This window comes from Nematostella vectensis, chromosome 2, assembly GCF_932526225.1.
Source record: "Nematostella vectensis chromosome 2, jaNemVect1.1, whole genome shotgun sequence".
NCBI lineage: Eukaryota > Metazoa > Cnidaria > Anthozoa > Actiniaria > Edwardsiidae > Nematostella > Nematostella vectensis.
Window position 1 is genome coordinate 4,640,923 of NC_064035.1, and position 17,867 is coordinate 4,658,789.

Here is a 17,867-nt window from a genome sequence, read left to right on the forward strand (position 1 = left end):
TAATTCCGTGACCATCAAGGGAAAGCACATCTCTTACGATCACCCAGCTCATTTTAATTTGCAAGTGGTATCTTTGGTACTTTGCTAGCTCAGCTCGTCCGATCTGTTCAACATCAGTGATGGTGCATCGATGTAGTCATTTGTCTCGATTGTTTTATACACGCAGCTGCTATCAAGCATGAGGAACTAGAGATGCTGTACAACAGTATTGCCAAGGTTATCACTGACGGGCTTACCAACTACGAGAGGTCAGTTCCATCCCCTTACCAGCTTCTAATTCTTGGGGGTGTTCACATTGTCATGGCGCTGAAGTAAAAGTCTCATTGATATAGAAACGCCTACGGTTTCGCCTTTTGCTTTATAGTCTTACAGTATTTAGCTGTATCTATATTTCCTACGCTAATTATCAATATTGATTACACCTTTTTTTGCATCTTGTAGGGTAACAAATGCAGCAACATCTATCCTGTACGGACCGCTGATGATGCTCAAGGCTGCCTGCATGCACAACCCATCTTATATTGACAGGTAAGGCACCCTTATCCATCCTACATTGACAGGTAAGACACCCTTATCCATCCTACATCGACAGGTAAGGCACCCTTATCCATCCTACATCGACAGGTAAGGCACCCTTATCCATCTTACATTGACAGGTAAGGCACCCTTATCCATCCTACATCGACAGGTAAGCCACCCTTATCCATCCTATATTGACAGGTAAGGCACCCTTATCGATCTTACATCGACAGGTAAGGCACCCTTATCCATCCTATATTGACAGGTAAGGCACCCTTATCGATCTTACATCGACAGGTAAGGCACCCTTATCCATCCTATATTGATAAGTAAGGCACCCTTATCCATCCTATATTGACAGGTAAGGCACCCTTATCGATCTTACATCGACAGGTAAGGCACCCTTATCCATCCTATATTGATAGGTAAGGCACCCTTATCCATCTTACATCGACAGGTAAGGCACCCTTATTCATCCTACATCGACAGGTAAGGCACCCTTATCCATCCTACATCGACAGGTTAGACACCCTTATCCATCCTACATCGACAGGTAAGGCACCCTTATCCATCCTACATCGACAGGTAAGGCACCCTTATCCATCCTACATCGACAGGTAAGGCACCCTTATCCATCCTACATTGACAGGTAAGTCATCCTTATCCATCCTACATCGACAGGTAAGGCACCCTTATCCATCTTACATCGACAGGTCAGGCACCCTTAACCATCTTACATTGACAGGTAAGGCACCCTTATCCATCTTACATTGACAGGTAAGGCACCCTTATCCATCCTACATCGACAGGTAAGGCACCCTTATCCATCCTACATCGACAGGTAAGGCACCCTTATCCATCCTACATCGACAGGTACGACACTTCCAAGTATGCTTGGATGGGATATCCATTCTACATCGACATTAAAGGCACCCCTTAGCCTGTTTGCACTGGCTGATCACGTAATTTGGACCATTTTGATGAATCCGTTTATAAGGACGCGAAATGACCTGTTTCTCCATTTTTTAGTTTAATGAATCCGTTCATGAGGGCTCTCCAGCGGATGCACAAGGACCACATCAGCGCCGTTCTGGGAGAAAGCACCGGTAATGCTTTCCAACTGTAATGGATCAAATGAACCAGAGTATGGGGATGGGGTTAGGTGGGGTGGGTAGTTATGGGGTTTGGTAGAGGTGGGTGGTAATAGGGTTAAGTGGTGATGGGGTTAGGTGGGGGTGGGCTGGTGGGCATGGGTTTTGGTGTTAGTGGGTGGTTATGGGGTTAAGTGGGGTGGGTGGTGATGGGGTTAGGTGGGGGTGGGCTGGTGGGCATGGGTTTTGGTGTTAGTGGGTGGTGATGGGGTTAGGTGGGGGTAGGCTGGTGGGCATGGGTTTTGGTGTTAGTGGGTGGTGATGGGGTTAGGTGGGGGTGGGCTGGTGGGCATGGGTTTTGGTGTTAGTGGATGGTGATGGGGTTAGGTGGGGGTGGGCTGGTGGGCATGGGTTTTGGTGTTAGTGGGTGGTGATGGGGTTAGGTGGGTGTGGGCTGGTGGGCATGGATTTTGGTGTTAGTGGGTGGTGATTGGGTTGGGTAGAGGTGGGTGGTAATAGGGTTAAGTGGTGATGGAGTTAGATAATGGAGGGGTTAGATTGGAGTGGGTGGTTATGGAGTTAGGTGGGTGTGGGCTGGTGGGCATGGGTTTTGGTGTTAGTGGGTGGTGATGGGGTTAGGTAGAGGTGGGTGGTAATAGGGTAAAGTGGTGATGGAGTTAGATGATGGAGGAGTTAGATTGGAGTGGGTGGGGATGAGGTTGGGTGGCAGGGGTATTTGTGAAGTGCGGTGTCCGCAGTGCAAGTCTAGTCTCAATGGTAGCAACTTCTTGTATTGTATAACATACATACAGCTCCTCCTCCCCTCACCCCATAAACAAAAATAAATAAAAATGATGTTTTGGGTGCAGAGGCGCCTGTGTGAATTATTGTGTTGAAACCTCTCTATATTTGTTTAGGTGCTAGCGAGATGTTAACGTTGTGTCTGGAGTTGATCAAAAACCGCCTTGGCATTATGTCCCCTGAGGTCCGAAAACTCTTCTTCTTCATCATCACCACGCTCATCGAGAAATCCCCGGTAACTAGCACTAATCTATTATCACGGAGGAGTGTTATGGCGTTCATTCTGTTATCAAAGAAGAGCTCTGAGACGTTTATTCTATTAGCTCATTCTACCCTGGATTAGTTTTGATAAACTGTCACGTTTCCGCTGACTGGCACTCCACTTCTAGGATTCGAAACTCTTGAGGGCCATCACAAAGATAGTAGAAGACTGGATCAAGACAAAAGTGGTAGGCATCTCCATGTTTCGGACATTTTGAAGAGTTTTAGATTGTAGATCATATCCTTTTTAAAGCGCTGTTTTATGATTAAGCATGCATAGGTTCACCTGTGGTTGTGTTTTTGCACCAGACCCAGCTCACCATCCAACACTTGCCCTCCCTTCGCGAGAAGACGCTACTGCTAGTCCGCATGATGATCAACTACGAGAAACGGTTCCCTGAGGAGTTCGAGCTTCAGGCGCAGTTCCTCGAACTCGTAAACTACGTCTACAGGTTTGTTTTTATTCCTACCCCCTTCACAACACTCACATTTTCACACTCACGTGCACTAACCGCCATGGCGGGTACAAATTGAATCTTTCAAATAAGGTAGACTCCCCTCTTGATCTGTCTCACAGGGACGAGGGACTAATGAACACCGAACTTGCGGCGAAATTGGAGCCCGCTTTCCTGTCTGGTTTGAGGTGCATACAGCCCCAGATCCGGTCTCGTTTCATGGAGGTAAGGAGGTACACTGTTATCTGTTTCTTGAAATAAAGTGTTTTAGACAAGAACTAACTCCCCACCAAATTTATTCAGGTGTTTGATAAAACTATGAAGAAGAAGCTTTACGACCGATTGGTTTACATCTTCTGCTCTCAGGTAATGTCTGCTTGGTCTCTATACTTGGCTGTTTTTGTCAACTTTTATTGTCGTTGATAAGTTATTATTTTTCTTAGAACTGGGAGGCAATGGGTGCGCATTTCTGGATCAAGCAGTGTATTGAGGTCAGTGGCGTTTGTTATCTGTTTGTACAGATCTTTCGGATCCGATCTTTCCCGCTTTTCGTGGCTATGGTACTTAAAGTAAATGTGTCAAGAGCGCATCCATATCTTGTTTCAAGCTTTTTTTTCATCTCATTTTATCTGCAGTTGCTGCTAGCTGTGTCTGTCTGCGATCGCGCTATCACCCCATCTAGCACGTACAGTCTGTTGCCATCCATCTCGGCCATGGCGCGGTCAGGGGACACCCCACTCGCGAATGAACTCAATAGGTCTCCCGTCGCGCCAGCCCCAGCAATACCACAGGCAGAAATTCCAGCAGGAAAAGCACCAGAAGCAACAGCCGAAGTTCAGGGAGAGGAGCCCATGGACACGTCCCTTGAGGAGAAAAAGAACTTAAAAGATGTGAAGAAAAGCACTTTCCTCTTCGAGGAGCAGGATGTGGATGTATGTATGAGATTTTTAGGACCTGGATTAAATCCCGGGACAGGGCAGCTTGTTTTTTTTTTAACAGGTGTAAAATCCTGGCTTTTTACATTGAGTGTTTCGAATCCCTCCTTTCGGTTAAGGACCTTAGGCCAGGGATCTCATCTCTTCGGACACACCAATAACCTTTATTAGGGAACACAAACAGCTGGGGCTGTTCGCCTGTTCAGTGACAACGCTAACACACTAACTCAAACCCGTGATTGTTAACTGGGCGAATTAGTTTGTATTGTCACTTTAGTTGGATAAGCGCAGAGTGAGTTCAAGTGAGTATCAAAAGACTCATCTAAGCTTATGGCCACGAAAATGATGATATCGTCTTCGCTTTTCGATACTATTTATTGCAGAAACTTTTTGAGCTAGTCGAGAATCAGACAGAAGAGGACCTTGCATCCTGTACAAAAAGTGATGACGTGCTTGTTTCCATGGTTAACAAACACGGCAAATTCCTAGAAGAGTTACGAGAAGTAAAGGTGAGAAGCATGTACTACTAGTGTACCTCAGTGCTAGATGCTTCTGCTTCCACTGCACACAGTAGTGGTATAGTGTGACTTGTAACATGTGGTGATTGAGAGTGATCTTTTTCAGACTGCCTCTTTTTTGGGTGCCACGGCACAGCTCTGCCACAGCAACTCAAAGCTGGCCCACAAGATCTGGGTGGACCTGTTCCCCCAGCTGTGGGTCATGCTATCTGACCGTCAACAGCAAGTGCTCGCCGGCGAACTTAGCCCATTCATGTGCAGTGGTAGTCACTTGGTACAGATGGACATCCATCCAAGTGCGGTACACACCATACTTGAGGGCGTGTCCAAGTGCGATCCTGTGGTCCCCGTCAGGCCCTGTATCCTCAAGGTTGGTTGGGTGGACATGATAGTCAATGGGCAGGTTGAGGGTATTGATAAAAGATGCAAGGTTGGTTTGGTGGACATGATAGTCAATGGGCAGATTGAGGGTATTGATAAAGGATGCAAGGTTGGTTTGGTGGACATGATAGTCAATGGCAGGTTGAGGGTATTAATAAAAGATACAAGGTTGGTTTGGTGGACATGATAGTCAATGGGCAGGTTGAGGGTATTGATAAAAGATACAAGGTTGGTTTGGTGGACATGATAGTCAATGGGCAGGTTGAGGGTATTGATAAAAGATACAAGGTTGGTTGGGTGGACATGATAGTCAATGGGCAGGTTGAGGGTATCCAGCCGTATATAAACGGATGAGATCAATCTAGTTATGTTGATAGTCTGTAATGCAAAATAAAAAAATTCCATCTCTTGGTGTCTTTCTCACAAAAATGACTCTTGAAACATAATAAGTTTTGTATTTGATTTGGACTGTTTTAACGGCGCTCATAAATAACGCCATGCCATCGCGTCTTGTAAATGTAGTATCTTGGCAAGACCCAGAACTCGTGGCATCGTGCGGCGCTTACCCTAGAGGAGTACTCCACGCTGTGTGAGGATTACACCACGCCTCGTGCCGCGCAGCAACACCAACAAGTAGTGGACTACGCCATGTTTGACGAGGACGCCACTGAGATCAACCCCAATGTGAGTAGCTTCATACACTCCTTGGTACGCTAGTACTTTTACCTCTGTTCCAATGAAGGCGTAACGTTTATAACGCCCGTAGATACTGATCTTTACTGACGAATACATATAAAATAGATATATGGTGAGGCTTGCTGAAACCTGCTCGTTTTATTAGTTTTTGAGGGTTCTTATTCCGCACTATAGTGGCGTCTTGTGTTGACAGTGAATTCCATCGAACATGTGGCGGGTAATTGTGTTATTCAACTGCTCACTTGACACGGGTGTGGTTGTTTTATTCAACTGCTTACGTGACATGGTTGTGTTTGTATATTTCATCTGTTCACGTGACATTGATCTTTTTGTGTTGTCCAACTGATTACGTGACAGCGTGTTTGTGTTGTCCAACTGATTACGTGACATGCGTGTGTTTGCGTTGTCCAACTGATTACGTGACGCAGGTGTGTTTGTGTTGTCCAACTGATTACGTGACATGCGTGTGTTTGTGTTGTCCAACTGATTACGTGACATGTGTGTGTTTGTGTTGTCCAAGTGATTGCGTGACATGCGTGTGTTTGCGTTGTCCAACTGATTACGTGACATGCGTGTGTTTGTATTGTCCAACTGATTACGTGACATGGGTGTGTTTGTGTTGTCCAACTGATTACGTGACATGCGTGTGTTTGCGTTGTCCAACTGATTACGTGACATGCGTGTGTTTGTATTGTCCAACTGATTACGTGACATGGGTGTGTTTGTATTGTCCAACTGATTATGTGACATGTGTGTGTTTGTGTTGTCCAACTGATTGCGTGACATGCGTGTTTGTGTTGTGATTACGTGACATGCGTGTTTGTGTTGTGATTACGTGACATGCGTGTTTGTGTTGTGATTACGTGACATGCGTGTGTTTGTGTTGTCCAACTGATTACGTGACGCAGGTGTGTTTGTGTTGTCCAACTGATTACGTGACATGCGTGTGTTTGTGTTGTCCAACTGATTACGTGACATGTGTGTGTTTGTGTTGTCCAACTGATTGCGTGACATGCTTGTGTTTGTGTTGTGATTACGTGACATGCTTGTGTTTGTGTTGTGATTACGTGACATGCGTGTGTTTGTGTTGTGATTACGTGACATGCTTGTGTTTGTGTTGTGATTACGTGACATGCGTGTGTTTGTGTTGTGATTACGTGACATGCGTGTGTTTATGCAGGAGACGCTAGACAGCCTGGCTGAGATGTACTCTCTGTTGAACGAAGAAGACATGTGGGCCGCTCTCTGGCAACAGCATTGCAAGTAAGTATATTAAGTCTTTTCCCTCTCATCAACGTTCATGAATTCTTAATTCCCTTTTTAGTTTCCTTTAAAACATGAAAATATGGTGGAAACCTCTTTTAGGAACTTGGTAAAGTGAGTTTAAAGCTATTGCAGTTTTCTTTCTATAACTTGAAGGACTCCCTAGTTTTTAATACTTTCAACACCACAGCACCTAACCACTCTATACCCCGTTAGGCTAGATCGGTACTTTTGAAATACTCGTCAGCTACCAATATACGATTTTGCGATCTTCCTTTATATCTTATATTAACTTTTCGATTTTATAAATTATACAATTTGTAATCCAAGAAAACCATTGTAAGTTACATAACCATGTAAAATATTTTTGAAATGACTGCCCTTATTTAGTGGCAGTCTGTGTCACTTTCGCTCTAATGTTCCTCTTATTTCTCATGCAGGCATCCCGAGACAGCAACTGCCATTGCATACGAGACTCAGGGCTTTTACGAGCAAGCACAAAGCGCCTATGAATTGGTAAGTTGCGAAGAGCATTTCAAAATGTGAAACGTGTTGTTTTAACTCCCTTCCCGATTTCACGTCGAAACCATTAGGTTGACATCCTAGACCAATTTGGTAAACAACCTGTCACGCATTCCTGAAGACCTCTAGCTCTATCATAATGCCTTCTGTGCTCTTAGCTTAAGTGCGTATCGTTTTTCTACAGGCAATGAACAAGGCCCGAGATGACCACAACAAAGGTCCAGCCAATCCAAGCTTTGTGTCCGAGTACAAGCTGTGGGAGGAACATTGGCTCAGGTAATTGTAGGATGGTCTGAAACCATGTCTCTCAAATTGGCAGATGCTAGTGGAATCTTGGGCTAAGACAAGGTAGATCTGATGGGTCATTGCCTATTTGTTTCAGCTGTGCCAAGGAGCTCGGTCAGTGGGATCTGTTGATGGAGTTTGGCAAATTTAAAAGTCATCCTAACCCATTTTTAGGTGAGTTAAAGCTCTCTATCCTTTTAATGTGGGTATGCTCTTGTCCCAAAAGTACAGGGGTTGGTGTGGGGTTCATATTCTGTCATGTAACTAACTTGTTAACCATGCTATAGTGCTGGAGAGTGCATGGCGAGTGCCTGAGTGGCAATCCATGAAGGAGGCTCTAGCACAGGTAGGTGATTTTGTCATCTTGCCATCGTTCAAGATGGTGCCCCTTGACAGTGCTGATCTGACCAGTATGGCACTTTTCTCATCAGGTTGAGCTGAATTTCCCTGAGAATATTGCATACAAGTTGAATCTCTACCGAGGTTTTATCGCTATCTGCCACCCGGATGAGCAGCACCTGAACATGGTCAGTAATGTTTGGCTAGTAGCGATCACAACATGGTCAGTAATGTTTGGCTAGTAGCGATCTCAACATGGTCAGTAATGTTTGGCTAGTAGCGATCACAACATGGTCAGTAATGTTTGGCTAGTAGCGATCTCAACATGGTCAGTAATGTTTGGCTAGTAGCGGTCACAACATGGTCAGTAATGTTTGGCTAGTAGCGATCACAACATGGTCAGTAATGTTTGGCTAGTAGCGATCTCAACATGGTCAGTAATGTTTGGCTAGTAGCGGTCACAACATGGCCAGTAATGTTTGGCTAGTAGCGGTCACAACATAGTCAGTAATGTTTGGCTAGTAGCGATCACAACATGGTCAGTAATGTTTGGCTAGTAGCGATCTCAACATAGTCAGTAATGTTTGGCTAGTAGCGATCTCAACATGGTCAGTAATGTTTGGCTAGTAGCGATCACAACATGGTCAGTAATGTTTGGCTAGTAGCGATCACAACATGGTCAGTAATCTTTGGCTAGTAGCGATCACAACATGGTCAGTAATGTTTGGCTAGTAGCGATCACAACATGGTCAGTAATGTTTGGCTAGTAGTGACCACAACATGGTCAGTAATGTTTGGCTAGTAGTGATCACAACATGGTCAGTAATGTTTGGCTAGTAGCGATCACAACATGGTCAGTAATCTTTGGCTAGTAGCGATCACAACATGGTCAGTAATGTTTGGCTAGTAGTGATCACAGCATGGTCAGTAATGTTTGGCTAGTAGCGATCACAACATGGAGTAATGTTTGGCTAGTAGCGATCACAACATGGTCAGTAATGTTTGGCTAGTAGCGATCACAACATGGAGTAATGTTTGGCTAGTAGCGATCACAACATCATCAGTAATGTTTGGCTAGTAGCGATCTCAACATGGTCAGTAATGTTTGGCTAGTAGCGATCACAACATGGTCAGTTATGTTTGGCTAGTAGCGGTCACAACATGGTCAGTAATGTTTGGCTAGTAGCGACCACAACATGGTCAGTAATGTTTGGCTAGTAGTGACCACAACATGGTCAGTAATGTTTGGCTAGTAGCAATCACAACATGGTCAGTAATGTTTGGCTAGTAGCGATCTCAACATGGTCAGTAATGTTTGGCTAGTAGCGATCTCAACATGGTCAGTAATGTTTGGGTAGTAGCGATCTCAACATGGTCAGTAATGTTTGGCTAGTAGCGATCACAACATGGTCAGTAATGTTTGGCTAGTAGCGATCACAACATGGTCAGTAATGTTTGGCTAGTAGCGATCACAACATGGTCAGTAATGTTTGGCTAGTAGCGATCACAACATGGTCAGTAATGTTTGGCTAGTAGCGATCACAACATGGTCAGTAATGTTTGGCTAGTAGCGGTCACAACATGGTCAGTAATGTTTGGCTAGTAGCGATCAAAACATGGTCAGTAATGTTTGGCTAGTGGCGATCTCAAAATGGAGTAATGTTTGGCTAGTAGCGATCACAACATGGTTAGTAATGTTTGGCAAGTAGCAATCACAACATGGTCACTTAATATTAATGTGATAATATAGTCTAGAATCATGGTGTGTACCTTCTACAAAAATGTATGTGTAATGATTAATTTTTTAGGTTGAAAAGCTGGTGGAACGTTCTACAGATCAAGCTATCCGTCAATGGAGAAGACTTCCGACGGTTATCTCCCAACAGCATTTGCCCCTTTTACAGGTGAGATTCACTCAGTAAGAGGACTTCCCTTCTCCCAGAACACCATCTGCCGTGCTGTGTGTTCCTTTTTTGTTTCACTCAGATTCATCATCGTTTTTACAGGCGGCCCAACAAATAATCGAGCTCCAAGAAGCTGCGCAAATCCACATGGGTCTTCAGCCTCAGAGTGTGGGGCGCAGCGTTAGCCTGCATGACATGAAGGCCATAGTCAAGACATGGAGGTAACGTTAATCACTAAAAAAAGGGACATCTTAAGCAAATCAATGCAACAGCATCAAGAGCCGCGCATGCCTTCCCAATTGCTCAAAAGCAGTCTTGAAGTCTGTGACGGCAAATGTTTATTACATTTTTTTAATGGTTTTCATAAGTAGTCATCTCGTTTGCATTGACTTGTCTGTGTTTGTGCCAGGAACCGGTTGCCAATGGCATCTGACAGCCTGAGCCACTGGAGCGATATCTTTATGTGGCGGCATCACCATTACCAGGCTATCGTTGCTGCATACGAGGGGCAGACCTCTCTCGAGCAGGTACGCCTTGTACTTTAAACTACAAACGAGACAAAAAAATCTTTAAGCTATAACGGGACCAAATTAGTCTGGAAATCTCTCCCGTCACTAAAAAAAAAATGTACGGCGATCATGTACATCATTGTTTGGTAAAAGGAGGGTAAAATTTTAAAAAATTGCTTAGTTTAAAAGAAAAGGTACCATTTTATATGTATTTTAACTTCTTTTTCTGTCGTTATAGTATACTTTATGGCTGTAGAGAAAAAATTGATGATCCAAAAATCAATCATTAAACAACTTCTAAGTTGATAAAAATCTGCGAGTAGTGAGTCTATAAATAAACACACCCGTGACAAGGGTATTGGGCTTGATATATGGGCTATCTGAAGAGCATTGTTTGTTCTTACATCCAGCAACAGTCAAACCATGCCATGCTCGGGGTACACGCGTCGGCATGGGCCATCATTCACTATGGGTACATCGCACGCAAGCAAAACCTGACAGGAGTATGCCTTGACTCGCTCAGCAGGTAAATTTAATTAGGCAGTTAAATTTGTCCGGTCTTACTCCATTCTTACGCTTTGTTACATGGCAGAATCCACACGATACCTAGTGTGCCGATAGTGGATTGTTTCCAGAAGATCCGTCAGCAGGTCAAGTGCTACCTGCAGATGGCGGGCTGCATGGACAAGACCGACCTACAAGAGGTAACCACGCCCTCTTTTAACGCCACTTTAATCCCAGTTCAAATAGAATAAAACATATTTTTAATTTTTTTAACTTTCCATATCATTTGAGAGATTCCATTTGAAACTTTTTTTTTTTTACTTTTTTGACACATTAATGAAATGGGAGCATTCCACTTCAGTCAACCCTTGTGACATTGTTAGAAAGCTTTACCCCAAAACATGTTCTTGGTTTTTAGGGCCTTGAAGTAATAGAATCCACGAACTTGAAGTACTTCACCAAAGAGATGACTGCCGAGTTTTTTGCGCTCAAGGGCATGTTCCTGGCACACATTGGAAGGTACAGTTATGGCAATGGGAAATAACGGTAGAAAAGTCACTAAATGTCATTAACATGCTACTATTTCTCGCAGAGGGATGGCTTTCATTAATAGGTCTTCTCTATGTACCGATAGCATAGTGATCCCGTCTTGTTTCCGTAGGTCCGAGGACGCGAATAAAGCGTTCTCTCAGGCAGTTCAGATGCACGACTCGCTAGTCAAAGCGTGGGCCTTGTGGGGGGACTACTTGGACAACTTGTTCATGAGGGAAAGGTAAGCATGATCCGCTGGACGCGTGTTGCCAACATTACACTCAACTTGTTTCTTCCTTGTTTCTTCCTTCTATTGTGCAGAAACATCCAGCTCGGAGTGTCGGCGATTGTTTGCTATCTTCACGCCTGCAGGCATCAGAACGAGTCAAAGTGCCGCAAATACCTGGCGCGTGTCATCTGGCTTATGACGTATGACGACGAGAAGGTATGCTTGATTGATACTTCTACACATGGCGCATTGAAATTACTGTTAACGTGATTGTGTTGGTTATGTTGGCAGGGCTCTATCGCTGATGCAGTAGATAAGTACTGTGTTGGGGTACCTCCACTACACTGGCTTCCTTGGTGAGTTGCACGACAGATTTTTTTTTACGTTCTTTGTGTGGCTTATCAAGCCATATGAGTGGGGAAATGGTATCGAATCTTGTCTCTAAGATTTGTGTCATGTCAGTGTTAATCCTGCATAGTATTTCTGGTTGGGAGAGCTATTTCCTGTCATGAACAGATTGGTGATTCGCTGGCAATTCTAGTGTTGTTTGGTTCTTTTTATTTGATACTTTTCCTTCATTTCTAAGGATTCCACAGCTATTATCATGCCTTGTACGAAGAGAGGGACAGAAAATACTCAATTTGCTCTGCAACATAGGGCGTGTCTACCCACAGGTATCATTGAACAATGCAACCTCTAATCTGTCGTCCCTGGTTTTCCCGGGTGTAGTGTTATACGCCCTCAGACCATTGGTTAAGCAACCTTGAGCCAGCGTAAACTACCGCACCCAACTCATACACGTCATCTAAAGCTTTTTTGTAAATATTGAGTCCAAATTTGTGCCCAAGTTTGTGAAGCATATAAATGTGTGCCGTCGTTGCTTTGTCTTAGTGATTGTATTGTTTGTCGGCTCCAGGCGATGTACTTCCCCATCCGAACGTTGTACCTCACGTGGAAGATAGAGCAGAGAGAAAGGCGTAAGTCTATACCCCCTTTTTTCTTTTCCTTTTTCTTTAAGAAAGGTGATACTTTGAAAGCAGGACATTTGAAGTCCTCTAGACAACACAATGTCCAATGCTCTTAGAGCAAAGAGAAAGGCGTAAGTACACCCCCCTTTTTTCCCCTTTTTTTTAAAGAAAGTTGATACCTTGAAAGCAGGACATTTGAAGTCCACTAGACAACACAATGTCCAATGCTCTATTATCGATACAATCGGTATTATTGGTATAGTATGTTAGTGACTCGCTCAGATAAGTAATTTTAAAATTGTTTGTTCAGACAAAGTTGAGGCTGCGGCAACTGTCGCGAGCCAACGCGCCCAGGGTCAACCAGCTACTTCGACCGCCTCTACAGATGCCAAAACAACAACATCAGCAAGTACAGTGGACTCTACGGGCTCGTCTAAGGCAGTTACAACTACTGTAGCAGCAACAACCACTAGAACTATACAGGCTGCTCCGGCAAGCTCAGATAACACAGGTTTGTCATGACGATGTAGTACTGTTTTGTGGACATAAGCTAGATCATAAACCATTTATACCAATCATAGACACATAATCAACATTTAGTTGCTTCGTGGCATTAACTGCTATCGTGGCCTTTTATACTTGAAATTGTTAGCTTCCGTAACATAGGTATTTGTTTCTGTCCAGCTGCGAATAAGGCTCAGTCAACATCTAGTGCAACATCTTCAGAACAGACGTCTTCCTCGGGATCCAACACTGCAGGTACTTTATTTCAGTCTTTGGGATCAAAGGAAACATTATCTTTAAGAAAGTAGAGGCGCTGTCTTAGAAATTCTCGGAGACAAAACAGTCTTTGTGGGGGTTCCTCAAACATCTCTGCCACAGAAGTGCCCTTTAGGCGTATGCTTGATGACATGTAGCCACAAACGTTTTAGAGTATTAATCAATACTTGTGGTGTAGGAGCAAGCCAGAGTGACCCGGGTGCTATCCGAGCCACTGCCCAGATGTGGCGCTGCAGCAAGATCATGCATATGCTACGAGACCTTCATCCCACACTACTGTCTGCCCTGGAGGGCATTGTAGACCAGGTAACGTGCTTCTGTGTCTCTAGGGTGGCCCAGGGTATTACAACGTTTGTTGTTCGCATTTCTGCATTTCTTGGATAGTCTATGGTATTATACTGACATTTGGTGCTCTTCGCTTCAGATGGTGTGGTTTAGAGAGTGTTGGCATGAGGAAGTCCTTAGGCAGCTTCGTCAAGGTTTGACCAAGTGCTACCAAGTGGCATTTGAGACTAGGGGAGATGGTGAGTGATTTCTGTTGCAGTTTAAGGTATAAGAACATCGCCTAATTCCATCACACCTTATCTTTTTTCCCATTTTCTTTCATCTTCACTTAAAAGCTTCACTTAACCTCACCGCCTCACCTCATCTTACAGCTTTACCTCACATTAATTAAACTCACATTACAATCTTATCCTACCTAGCCTTATTTCACTATGTTTGACTGACCTTTTTTGTTGGGTTTCTCAGTATCTAGTGCGCGTATAACGCCACACACTCTCAGCTTCGTGAAGAAGCTCGTGAGCACATTTGGTATTGGCTTTGAGCCTGCTTCAAGCGTCTCCACTACATTATCCACTGCTGCGTCCGAGTCTCTCGCCCGCCGCGCACAGGCCACTGCACAGGATCCAGTCTTCCAGAAGCTGAAGGAGCAGTTTGCTTCCGATTTTGACTTTAGGTAAATCTCACACGCCAAAGAGAGAGGAACTCACTTTCACCCTTGGTACTGATTAATTGAACACGCCTTTGGAATCTTCCCCTGTAGCAAAAGGTGCGAGGAACCTCTAACTACCAGTGTAATAACAACAAATCACTGGCCAGCATTGCTGCAGGAGTTAAGCTGGGATATGAGTTAGAGAATGCTGTAAAATACAGCGGTGTTACTAGAACTAGTGAGAATATCCATGGGCACGGCAAGTTGATAAGGGATCATGTGAAAAAAGATAACCCATCCATATGTACTCGTGTTAAGGCAGGCCTGTGTAGCACTAAGTACAAGGAGTCACTGGGGGTCAGAGATGTTACTCTGTCTTCGCTTAACAGAGCTAGCATCCACACGAACCTAGGGTGTTGGTAGGAAGAGGTTTATCTATTCACTAATAACTATTGTTTTTATTTGGGGAAAATTTGGGGTCCTATAATAATGGAAGCTGTTCTGTGTGTTGTATTTTTAGTGTCCCAGGAGCGATGGGTCTTCACAGTCTGATCAGCAAGCTAAAGAAATGGATTCGTATTCTTGAAGAAAAAGCTAAGTTGTTACCAAGGTAAAATCCGCTTGCTCAACTTGTCAAGCACACGTACCGATTTGTCTCTGCATTGATGCGGGAACATCACTGGCCTTAGTTCCTCTTTGCTGTTATTCAAGTTTGAAGTAATTGCTTGGAGTTTTCGCCAATTTTAATGTTTTATTCCTTACAGCTCGTTTTTGCTGGAGGAGAGATGCCGTTTTCTAAGTAACTTCACCATATCCACCGCCGAGGTGGAGCTGCCAGGGGAGTTCTTGATGCCTAAAGCGAACACGGTGAGTCTGTAGCGCCATTTTACAAGAAATGCTCTTGGTGACATTTTTCAACTCTTCTCACCCATTCAGGTATTCTGGAAAATCTACATACAAATAACTACTTTTTACGAGTCCATCTTGTATATATGGTGGTATGTATTAATGGTGCACCTTTGGTCTACAGCACAGCCCCTACTACATCCGCATCGCAAGATTCATGCCAAAAGTCGAGCTGGTCCAGAAACATAACTTTTCTGCACGTCGTCTCTTTATTAGAGGCAACAACGGCAAGGTCAGTGTAAGATGGTGTTTGGACACGGCAAGGTCAGGGTACGGTGGTGATAAGACATGGCAAGGTCAGGGTACGGTGGTGATAAGACATGGCAAGGTCAGGGTACGGTGGTGATAAGACACGGCAAGGTCAGGGTATGGTGGTGATAAGAAACGGCAAGGTCAGGGTACGGTGGTGATAAGACACGGCAAGGTCAGGGTACGGTGGTGATAAGACACGGCAAGGTCAGGGTACGGTGGTGATAAGACACGGCAAGGTCAGGGTACGGTGGTGATAAGACACGGCAAGGTCAGGGTACGGTGGTGATAAGACACGGCAAGGTCAGGGTACGGTGGTGATAAGACACGGCAAGGTCAGGGTACGGTGGTGATAAGAAACGGCAAGGTCAGGGTACGGTGGTGATAAGACATGGCAAGGTCAGGGTACGGTGGTGATAAGACACGGCAAGGTCAGGGTACGGTGGTGATAAGACATGGCAAGGTCAGGGTACGGTGGTGATAAGACACGGCAAGGTCAGGGTACGGTGGTGATAAGACACGGCAAGGTCAGGGTACGGTGGTGAAAAGACACGGCAAGGTCAGGGTACGGTGGTGAAAAGACACGGCAAGGTCAGGGTACGGTGGTGAAAAGACACGGCAAGGTCAGGGTACAGTGGTGATAAGACACGGCAAGGTCAGGGTACGGTGGTGATAAGACACGGCAAGGTCAGGGTACGGTGGTGTTTAGACATGGCAAGGTCAGGCTACGGTGGTGATAAGACACGGCAAGGTCAGGGTACAGTGATGTTTGGACACGGCAAGGTCAGGCTACGGTGGTGATAAGACACGGCAAGGTCAGGCTACGGTGGTGATAAGACACGGCAAGGTCAGGGTACAGTGATGTTTGGACACGGCAAGGTCAGGCTACGGTGGTGATAAGACATGGCAAGGTCAGGCTACGGTGGTGATAAGACACGGCAAGGTCAGGGTACAGTGATGTTTGGACACGGCAAGGTCAGGGTACGGTGGTGATAAGACATGGCAAGGTCAGGGTACAGTGGTGATAAGACATGGCAAGGTCAGGGTACGGTGGTGATAAGACATGGCAAGGTCAGGGTACGGTGGTGATAAGACACGGCAAGGTCAGGGTACGGTGGTGATAAGACACGGCAAGGTCAGGGTACGGTGGTGATAAGACATGGCAAGGTCAGGGTACAGTGGTGATAAGACACGGCAAGGTCAGGGTACGGTGGTGATAAGACATGGCAAGGTCAGGGTACGGTGGTGATAAGACATGGCAAGGTCATTGTACAGTGATGTTTAGACATGGCAAGGTCATTGTACAGTGATGTTTAGACATGGCAAGGTCATTGTACAGTGATGTTTAGACATGGCAAGGTCATTGTACGGTGGTGATAAGACATGGCAAGGTCAGGGTACAGTGGTGTTTAGACATGGCAAGGTCAGGGTACAGTGGTTATAAGACATGGCAAGGTCATTGTACAGTGATGTTTAGACATGGCTAGGTCATTGTACAGTGATGTTTGGACACGGCACGTTTAGTGTATGGTGGTGTTTGGACACGGCAAGGTCAGTGTACGGTGATGTTTAGACATGGCAAGGTCAGGGTACAGTGGTGTTTAGACATGGCAAGGTCAGGGTACAGTGGTTATAAGACATGGCAAGGTCAGGGTACGGTGGTGATAAGACACGGCAAGGTCAGGGTACGGTGGTGATAAGACACGGCAAGGTCAGGGTACGGTGGTGATAAGACACGGCAAGGTCAGGGTACGGTGGTGATAAGACACGGCAAGGTCAGGGTACGGTGGTGATAAGACATGGCAAGGTCAGGGTACGGTGGTGATAAGACACGGCAAGGTCAGGGTACGGTGGTGATAAGACATGGCAAGGTCAGGGTACAGTGGTGATAAGACACGGCAAGGTCAGGGTACGGTGGTGATAAGACACGGCAAGGTCAGGGTACGGTGGTGAAAAGACACGGCAAGGTCAGGGTACGGTGGTGAAAAGACACGGCAAGGTCAGGGTACGGTGGTGAAAAGACACGGCAAGGTCAGGGTACAGTGGTGATAAGACACGGCAAGGTCAGGGTACGGTGGTGATAAGACACGGCAAGGTCAGGGTACGGTGGTGTTTAGACATGGCAAGGTCAGGCTACGGTGGTGATAAGACACGGCAAGGTCAGGGTACAGTGATGTTTGGACACGGCAAGGTCAGGCTACGGTGGTGATAAGACACGGCAAGGTCAGGCTACGGTGGTGATAAGACACGGCAAGGTCAGGGTACAGTGATGTTTGGACACGGCAAG

General features: G+C 45.3%; 1 protein-coding gene across 2 annotated transcripts in view; it reads left to right on the forward strand.

Annotated features, from left to right (window-relative positions):
• LOC116615981 (transformation/transcription domain-associated protein) overlaps positions 1-17,867 on the forward strand; it is a 57,039-nt gene that overhangs the window by 32,100 nt on the left and 7,072 nt on the right. For both annotated transcript variants that reach the window (XM_048724305.1, XM_048724306.1), the window contains exons 77-114: positions 167-248; positions 442-528; positions 1,549-1,625; positions 2,528-2,646; positions 2,801-2,860; positions 2,982-3,124; positions 3,250-3,352; positions 3,431-3,493; positions 3,571-3,618; positions 3,763-4,059; positions 4,446-4,571; positions 4,687-4,950; positions 5,484-5,645; positions 6,838-6,920; positions 7,361-7,436; positions 7,627-7,718; positions 7,825-7,901; positions 8,015-8,073; positions 8,159-8,254; positions 9,875-9,970; positions 10,073-10,191; positions 10,380-10,497; positions 10,890-11,005; positions 11,072-11,183; positions 11,402-11,502; positions 11,645-11,755; positions 11,836-11,959; positions 12,035-12,099; positions 12,330-12,417; positions 12,660-12,720; positions 13,022-13,222; positions 13,396-13,470; positions 13,670-13,797; positions 13,916-14,015; positions 14,242-14,449; positions 14,946-15,035; positions 15,190-15,292; positions 15,456-15,563. In XM_048724305.1, the coding sequence (XP_048580262.1) occupies positions 167-248; positions 442-528; positions 1,549-1,625; positions 2,528-2,646; positions 2,801-2,860; positions 2,982-3,124; positions 3,250-3,352; positions 3,431-3,493; positions 3,571-3,618; positions 3,763-4,059; positions 4,446-4,571; positions 4,687-4,950; positions 5,484-5,645; positions 6,838-6,920; positions 7,361-7,436; positions 7,627-7,718; positions 7,825-7,901; positions 8,015-8,073; positions 8,159-8,254; positions 9,875-9,970; positions 10,073-10,191; positions 10,380-10,497; positions 10,890-11,005; positions 11,072-11,183; positions 11,402-11,502; positions 11,645-11,755; positions 11,836-11,959; positions 12,035-12,099; positions 12,330-12,417; positions 12,660-12,720; positions 13,022-13,222; positions 13,396-13,470; positions 13,670-13,797; positions 13,916-14,015; positions 14,242-14,449; positions 14,946-15,035; positions 15,190-15,292; positions 15,456-15,563 (4,238 nt within the window). The remainder of the gene's footprint in view (positions 1-166; positions 249-441; positions 529-1,548; positions 1,626-2,527; positions 2,647-2,800; positions 2,861-2,981; positions 3,125-3,249; positions 3,353-3,430; positions 3,494-3,570; positions 3,619-3,762; positions 4,060-4,445; positions 4,572-4,686; positions 4,951-5,483; positions 5,646-6,837; positions 6,921-7,360; positions 7,437-7,626; positions 7,719-7,824; positions 7,902-8,014; positions 8,074-8,158; positions 8,255-9,874; positions 9,971-10,072; positions 10,192-10,379; positions 10,498-10,889; positions 11,006-11,071; positions 11,184-11,401; positions 11,503-11,644; positions 11,756-11,835; positions 11,960-12,034; positions 12,100-12,329; positions 12,418-12,659; positions 12,721-13,021; positions 13,223-13,395; positions 13,471-13,669; positions 13,798-13,915; positions 14,016-14,241; positions 14,450-14,945; positions 15,036-15,189; positions 15,293-15,455; positions 15,564-17,867) is intronic.